We start from the raw sequence: 8834 nt of genomic DNA, 5'->3' as shown, positions 1-8834 counted from the left end.
TTGGGTGATGTGGAGAAGAGGATCTGATGAGGGGGAAGAACTGGGTGTTGTTTGTCTCTCTTCTATGTTCTTTGCTCTTATCTCTGTGCTAGTGTCTGGGTTTGCTGTCCCAAAAGCAAGATGCAGATGAGCCCCAAATAATCTGTATCCAGATAGATTTGGATGAACCCCATCACGTCTGATTACAGTACCTTACAGTACCAAAAGATATTGAAGTAATCGATTAACGTTATCCCATGGGCCATACATGTATTTGATAGCCATGTGTTCAGGCCCAAAAGTCGGCTGAAAACTTTAATTTCTTTACCTGCTATAGGGATGGAGCCTGAAATGAAACATGGTGTGAGGACAGAATGATTGGCAAGATCAATCAGTTCCTTGACTGATGGATCACAAAGATATTCTCTGTCTTTGTCATTCTCATATGCTGCATTATGGAATTGCCAATCAGGATTGTCTATTTGTTTTTGAGTGGAGTTGGTGATGGTGTCTCTAGTACTTCTGATTGTGGAATTTTAGCCTCTCCTACTATTTGCATCACATTTGTTATCCATTTTATTTGGAGTTAATAGATCATATTAATTGAGATTTCAGGTGGTAGAGTGAGTGCTCAAGCTTTAAATATTCTGCTGGGATCTTTCTCACTTGTTTTTATGTCATTTGGACACATCCAAGGAATTGTGTCAGCCAGCTCTGTAGCAGGAGGCTCCATTTACAAAAAATTTAGTTAGTCCGTTTGAAGGCTCAACAGCTTAGACGGGAGTTGAAAATGAGTTAATAAATTCCTCATTCACACCAATTCATTGTTGCGTTTTCGGCCTCTTCTCAAATTCTGTTATCCTCAAAGAAAGTTGCTAACAGTCGGTGTGGCTCACTGATACAGAGACATTCCACTCAAAGACAAACAGAAACATTTCCAGTTTAGTGTTTTATAAGGGACCAGCAGTCCTTGTTTCTTAACATCATTGCCAGTAAATGTAAGAAAAAGCAGGAAATACAGAAAAATGGGGAAAAATTCCAGGAAAAGAGAGAGCAAAGCAGGAAGTGTCTGCACAGCAACAAAGCAGGAAGAACTATTGAGATACAATATTATTACAGGATGATTTCATGTTATCACTTTTTATATGAAAATGATCTGGCATTCAGAAGAAATTTGACGCAGTGGGTCTCTAGACTTATGCACCAGTTCATTGATGTTTGTGATTATTCATTTATGCAGAGCTCTCTGAAGGTCCACCACTCCATTTTGATCAGGCTGAGGTCTGAACTTTGACTGGGTCTTGCAACACTTTGAGTCTTTTCTTTTTCAGTCATTCTGTTATAGATTTGCTGATGTGCTTGAAATCATTGTCTTGTTGCATGACCCATTTTCAGTCACGCTTGAGCTGTCTGATCCCACACGACCTCATATTTGATGCATGAGGAGTTTATTACTAAGTCTGCAAGGGGCATCTTTCTCTTGTCCTGATAGTAAGCCCACTGCTACTGTATTTGACAGTGACGCATTTTGGCTGATATGTTGTGCTCGGTTTACACTGCATTATGTCCAGACATCCCTTTTGTCTCATTCGTCCACATGACATTGATCACGAAGTCATGTTGTTTTCTTTGATGCAACTTTACAACCTAAAGCTGTGCTGAAATGCTCTTTCCCCTGGTAGCCTTTCCCAGTAAGCTGTCCTTTTTCATTTTAATGTCATAAACTTTGCTATGTAACATATTCCTTTAGAGTCTGTGACTTAGCTTCTAATTCCCCAAAGTACTTAATGGTCTGATATTGAGATGCACATGCTGCAACATCCACTCCTAGGAAAACCATCAACTTTCTGCAAAGATATCATTAATATCTTTGGTAAAAATGGGCATACAAATCATAGACAAATATACATAGATGCCATGTTGGTCCTCTCAGCACTGTCATATTGGTTGTAGCAAGTTAACCGTTTTCAGTAGGAGTGAATAAAAACAGACACGTGGACCTTCTGCTGTTTGGGGCTGTACAAACTGCAACAATGTCATAGTCACAAGAAATTTCTTTTTACTTTATGAATAAACTTTTTTATTATTTATTTTTTAATTTGCTATAAGTGACTTATGTGTGTTCATTTCTGTAATGTTTAAAAATGAAACAGGATTTACTGTGTAAAATCTACAATCTGTGCCAACTATGTCATGTAAAGATATTGTTTGTATAATACTTGAATTTTCACACTAGATGTATTTAAAAATGTACATACGATTGTTATTATTGTTGTTTTGGAGTGTTTGTTATGTTATACTTCATCAGTATAAATGAATGACATCAGGCTGCTGTTGTTTTACTGTTTATTTAATATTTCCTATGACAGTTTAATTTCTCTTAAGAATTATTTAAAATTATTAAATGCATGTAGCCTACAAATGAGGCTTTTTAAAACTTCTTTTAAGGATGCCCTTTAAACCAAAAAAGATTAACAAAAATAGTTTTTATTGTGTTAAGAAGGGGAAAAATGAACCACGTCAACTCCTGACCGGCACCTGGATTTACCTTTTCTTTGACAATAACTTTTCCAACCCATTATGTGTTTAAATTAAGTTAATCATAAACAATTTGTTGACCATCTGGCAAAGATTATTGATTAACAGTTTTTTTTGTCACCATGAACTGAATAAAAGCCCAATCAACTGAAATAATTACAAACATTAGAAATATAATCCAGTTGTAACACACAACCGTTCATTTGTATACATCCAGTGGCCTCTCTTGACCCAACCAAATGTGACAGGTAACTAGTTAAGCTGCCTTTTAAGGCATTATTTATCCAAAATGATGGTCTAGCATCTCTTAAACATAGCCAGTACTGCACTTTTAAAGCCCACAGTGTTCTCTGCTTGTAAATAACACTTCTCACTGCAGAATATTTATCTCCAAATTGTTTGGACACTCCTGTCTGCTAACTCTAACCAGACTGATGAGCAGCAACAACCACGGTGTTATTTTTCTTCAACATTTCTGCTTGAATAGAGACACGTACTTATCAACGCTGCAGATTCAGGCAAAGTAAATCGGCAGACCTTCAGAGGATCACTCTATTATGTAATTGTATCTGGTTCCAGTTGCCTAATAAATGGAGTACTTTACTATTTTCTCTTTCATTCAGGAAAACCTGGAAACGCCTGCTTCCACAAAGAAATACTGGCTCTCATTTATAATAAGCACTGGTATGTTGCTAGCTTGTTTCGGCATGACTTTTCCTCTCATGATTACTCAGCTTGGCAGCCAGAATTTAACCCTGTTGCTGCTTCAAAGTTTTGTGGCACCTCAAGTCAGTCTAAACCATTTGGGAACTGCATTAGAGCTGAATTGTCAGTGAAATAAAGAATGTCCTAATGATTACATAAATTAGAGTATTGTGTTTGGAAGGATTTAAAAAGAAAAAAAAATTCAGATAAGTCTAAGCCATACAAAATGTAGACTATTTAAAAAGCCCTAAAAACTTTCCATCACTAGTGTAATATCAACATCTAGACCTAAGTTTGAGCAAAAAAGTACGAGGATGTCCATAACTACAACCTGATATTCACATATATGCAAGGTGAGTGTAAGTCGTGATGAAGAGCTTTCAATCTGTCATTTTCTGTATTGTGTGTCCTTGTTACCACCACATCACCAAGGGTTTAATTACTGCTCAGCCGACCACAGAGATGCCTCATGGGGGATTAGACAGAAAGACGAGGACTAGTAGAATCGGATGAGGCAAATGGAAACAGGTGGCTGCTGGTGAACCAAGCTCGGACTCGTAGCTCCAGAATAATCCAGGAAACATCGGAAGATGATATTCTGCCACTACTGGATCTGTATCAACACGATCTGTAGATGGATGTGTGAGGGAAAGCATTGAAGGTTGCAGAAGGGGCAAAACGTGAGCTTTGATCAAAGAGGTGTAACAGGTATGGTAAAACTTTTCTCGCTTATAATGTGTACTTGCACACTTTCATTTTATCTCAGTGCACTCATAATAAAAAACACTTTTAGGTTTTCTAAACTCTCACTTGATGCAGGCTTTAATTTCTCTCTGTCATAACTTGCATTTAATCTACTCACTTTAAATTAAATATAAAAAAATAAATATTAAAAGGGTTTGTGTGAATCATTTATATTTTTGATGGCATAAAAATGCATTTTACTTATGAGAAGAAATGTTTGAAGCCTATGTTTCCATGGAGCAATACAAAAGAGACCCCATCTGCTAAGCAACACTCCCCCTATGACTGCTTTGCCTTATATTTATCCCTTGTGTAAATGGGACACAAATGGGAACAACAAGGTGATAGTTAACAAAGCAAATCTCTTCTGATTCATAAGCTAATATTTCTCAGTACTGCAGAAATTTGTGGTTGGCTTAGCTTAAAGCAGGAAGCTGTGAAATCTACAGTGTCTATCATATGCCCTCTTTGTGGACCAGTTATGCCACCAAACTGATTTTAAGCAATATACAAAGCACCTGCCAGATTATAACCACCTTCAGTAGATCATTTGTGGATTGTGATTGTTCCATGCTTGCTCTTCGACGGTGATTAAATGAATATTAGATATTAAAGTAGCATCCATATGAATGGCAGGACCCGGTGTCTCCTAGCAGAGTGGTTCAATTAAATTATATATGCTATTCTATTTATTTGATAGCGATTGAAATATTTTGTTTTATAAGCGTGTTATAATACAGTGAAATAAAAAGTGAAGTGGAAGTTTTATAATAACATGTAAACTCTACGACTGGAGGCACACAAATGACCTCGGGCCACATGGTTTGCAGTCAGAGAGGGCTTATGAGTTTTTTACATGTGTGTTCCCCAGTGGCTCCATTATTTTCTAATCTATCCATAACCTCATCGGATAACAATGATATATTTAAAAGGTGGCATTTAAACAAGAAATAAATATGTCATTTTTACATTTAAAAAAATAGCAGGTCTGAACTGAACAAGTCTTTTTGAAAATGGGGACACCTACTTATATAAGCCAAGTACAGTATTTCCTTTCCCACTGCCAGTAATGTGTTTATCTCCGTTGCTTTGTGGGTAAACATACAGAATCAGTCAGAACAGTAAGTACCCCTTACCTCCCACATGGCAGGTCTAAAGATCAGAGGGTGACATTGCTCTGTATCCTATTGGAAGTTTCTGAGAAAAACCTCTTTTTGAGTTTTTAAAATCAGACTTCATATTTCAGACCCCCATGGTGGAACTAAAAGTGACCTACCAACTATCTTACACAGGTAAAAAAAAAACAAAAAAACAACAAATTATTTCATCTCTTATATTCCTTTGTGAGATGTTGCTGTCAGTTTCAGGAACTCTGCGTGGGATGTTATGACTTGTAAACATGTGATTCCCTAAAGAAAAGTCCCTTCACTCACTCTTGTGGGCCAGAAGTTAACACCCTCAATGAAACTGAGCATGTGAACTCAGGTTTTGCGTTCTCATTAATGTCAATGATACCAATTAATCCCAGCAATCACAAACTCATTTCACATTGGAGTGAAAGGTAAACACTCTCTCGCAACATTTAAAAGCTAGATGTTTGCAGGTGTTATCAGATTTTCCACCATTGTAAAAATAAACTGGGTAAATGGGGGTCAAAATGAAAGCAGCTACTATCCTACTATGCTATCTTCATACTGCAAGATCCTTGTTGATCGTAAGCTGAAAATGAAATTTGATTGATACAACACTAAGAGTGGACAAATCCCCCTTTTTCTTTACAAATCACATTATTGCTGACCTTAACCTCTGACTCAGAAATACTGAATCTGAAAGTCACAACACTGACAAGAAAAAGAAATCTGAATAGATTGTAGTTGAAAGCCGAGCAGGTTCCTCTCCAGCCACTGTTGAAACTCTGCGGCTCAGTCAGAAATAATGTAGTAGTCTATTTATATCAGGAACGGCTGCATATCAGAACCTGCAGAGTAAAATGGAAAGGCTTTATGATGTAATGGTTTATGGGCTTGTCTGGCAGTGGTGATAAAGAACATAACTTGTACTTCAGGTTAAAAATGCTTCCTGCTACAGAGCTTCCACATAAAAAAAAAGAGTAATTTTTAAACACACTTCGTTTAGTTAGGACAATTTTACCAAATTCAGGTTTTTTTGTTTTTTTTCTTACCTGTTTTTTTTTCCCACATTTCTTTCAAAAGTTGAAAGAAATCATCTTGCAAAACAAGTTTTCCTTTAAGAGCTACCAATGAAATCAAATGATGAAACGATTGTGCAACTGTCTGCTAATTCAGTGGAGTTCCCCTGTAAATGACGAAATTAAAACAAGTCAGCAGACTTGCTCTCAGACACGTAAACATAAGGGGGAAGGATTTCCATTAATTATTATATCCTTTCCTGGCACTTCAGTTTAATATTTGTTCCATTTTTTTTTCTTTGTGTGTGCATGTGTGCATGTGCACATACACTGGATTGAATAGTGGTAATTGTGAGTGGGTGGGGGTTTAGATAAACTTTATTACTTATGAACTGTGGAATGTGTTCTTAAATCTTAAGAGACAGTGTTTAAAAGTCAGATAAGTCTTTTGTTTTAGTTCTGACTTAAACTTTATCTTAAAGCTGTTTTTTTTTTTTTTTTTGTATCTTTGTTTTTTGTTTTACAGATTTGACCATCTTTGTTCAAGATTTATTCTCATTCTTTGTTTTGCTATTGGACCCACTCTTTAATTTCCCCCAGTCACCCTCCTACCATGGCAGAGGATGCTGTCCCAACTGTCCAGCAGGTGGACCAAGCTGCTGCAGCCCCCAGCAGTCCTGGGGAGCCCATGGATGTCGAATGTCCCATCTGCTATCAGGAGTACAACCAGTACAACAAATGTCCCCGTATGCTGGAGTGCCTCCATGTTTTTTGCACAGAATGCCTCCAGAGGATCCAGCTCTGTCCCTTCAACCCCTCTGACACTCACAGCCCACCAGCAATCCCTTGCCCTCTTTGCCGCCATTTGACCCCACTAGAAACCGGGGATGCCTTCACCCTACCCTGTAACTCCCTGATCCTTTCTAGGATGCCCCACGTGGCCTTCTGTGCCCCCGAGACTGTGGCCACCCGTCTAACCACAGTAACACAGAGAGTGGTATTCTCCTTGGAGGGCAACAGCAACAGCAGAGACACCCACTTCATCATTCTGCCCACCGTCAGCCTGAGGGTGCAGCAGATGCACCCAGACAGGCCGTACGGCACGGCGCCAGGGCTGGTGGGGGAAGAGGTTGTCATACAGCAGAGTAAGAGGACACTACTTTGTGTACAGTTCCTGGCAGTCATCTTCTGGGTGATGTTTGTGATCATCTGTGTGGTTGGTGTGGTGTTTGGGCCACATTTCTTCAACAGAAAATTCTAATGGGTAACAGGATCAATCTAATCTTTCAAGCAATGACAGCTCGTTATATAAAGATTTGTTAAACTCTTCTGAAAAAACAAATGTTGAATATAAATTATCCTGTAAAATTGTAATAAATGTTTATTGAAGCCCTGCAGTTTTGTCACTGTCCCTGTTTGATGCTCGTTTAGCTTTGACAAATAGATAAACAGCTCCCTCTAGTGGTCTATTGTGAAATGCATGCGCTCCACTAAAAAATCAAAAGTTTTATTTATGAAGACCTATTTATTTTTTACAATTAAACTTAACTTGTTTTTTTTGTTTTTTTTGCTTTCTAATGTTTCAACTGGTTTCCACTTAAGTTTTATTTATAGTTTTCTCTGTGCCTTCTTGATCATATTTGATGCTTGATAATGTTATGCAGCTGATCTGCCAGTGATTTAGCTGAACATAGCTGTTCCTTAAGAAAAAGACTTGTGTACAATGTGTTGTACAGTGTCAGGTGTGACCATGTTCTGAAATTTAAAGAAAACTTCAAATGTGCTAATTAAATAGATTTTTATTTCACCGTTTAAAGACAAAATGTCGCCCAAAAAAAACCTGATGTAACCTGCATTAATCCTTTTTCCACAATCTCTCATCTGTGAGAAGCAAATATAAAACCATTTCTATGGTAAAAACAAAAGTAATTTTTTTTTCTGTTATGCTTTTTATTAGGGAGGGAATTCAATCATGGGTAAAAATAATGGCATTTTTGTGGATAATCATTTTAGAAGGTATTATGGTTACTTGTAGTAATCCAAATTGTAGTTAATTAGATGTTCTGCTGATATCTATTAGTGTAATGATGACTGTGTTAATTTATCTATGTCTGTATATGTGTGTCTTCTATTTTGTGTGGAAATGTTCGTGTTTGCTGACTGCTACATGTGAATGATTAAGAATTAAATGATTCTCAAAAGAAATTGAAGAAATGGAAAAGGAAACATGCTTGGATAAGGATGCTTTGTGGTTTCTTGTTTGTCAAATGAAATACAAAATTTAGTAAAGATCTGCACTGTTCCCATTTTCATTTAGATAGTAAAACACATAGATCATGCTTGGAAAATCTTTTTTCCCAGGTTGACATTGCAATTTTGAGGTGCAGTTCATAATAATGTTATAGTAACCAAATATATAAATTTCATTTTTCTTTATGAGATTGAGTTTGCGCTTCCAACTCAATCTGTTGGTTTCCTTATATAGACTAATATGAATTGGCTTGGGCTGCACGGTGGCGCAGTGGTTAGCACTGTGGCCTCACAGCAAGGTCACTGGTTCGATCCTTGGCTGGTTTGGTCAGTGGCCTTTCTGTGTGGAGTTTGCATGTTCTCCCCGTGTATGCGTGGGTTCTCTCCGGGTACTCCGGCTTCCTCCCACCATCGGTTACTCTAAATTGCCCCTAGGAGTGAGCGTGAGTGTGGTTGTTCGTCTCTCTGT

The 8834-nt window shown here is 37.6% G+C and overlaps 1 protein-coding gene across 1 annotated transcript; it reads left to right on the top strand.

Annotated features, from left to right (window-relative positions):
• Positions 1 to 6728: 6728 nt before the first annotated feature.
• Positions 6729 to 7376, top strand: LOC306769219 (uncharacterized protein; the record flags this gene model as incomplete). Its single annotated transcript, XM_079257785.1, has 1 exon — positions 6729 to 7376. One exon carries the CDS (start codon positions 6729 to 6731, stop codon positions 7374 to 7376), a length of 648 nt encoding a protein of 215 aa, XP_079113911.1.
• Between the last annotated feature and the right edge of the window lie 1458 nt (positions 7377 to 8834).

The sequence above is a fragment of the Telmatherina bonti genome (assembly GCF_933228915.1).
Source record: "Telmatherina bonti genome assembly, chromosome: 18".
Taxonomy (NCBI): domain Eukaryota; kingdom Metazoa; phylum Chordata; class Actinopteri; order Atheriniformes; family Telmatherinidae; genus Telmatherina; species Telmatherina bonti.
Note: the sequence above shows the minus strand (reverse complement) of the source record. Positions and strands in the feature narration are given on the sequence as shown.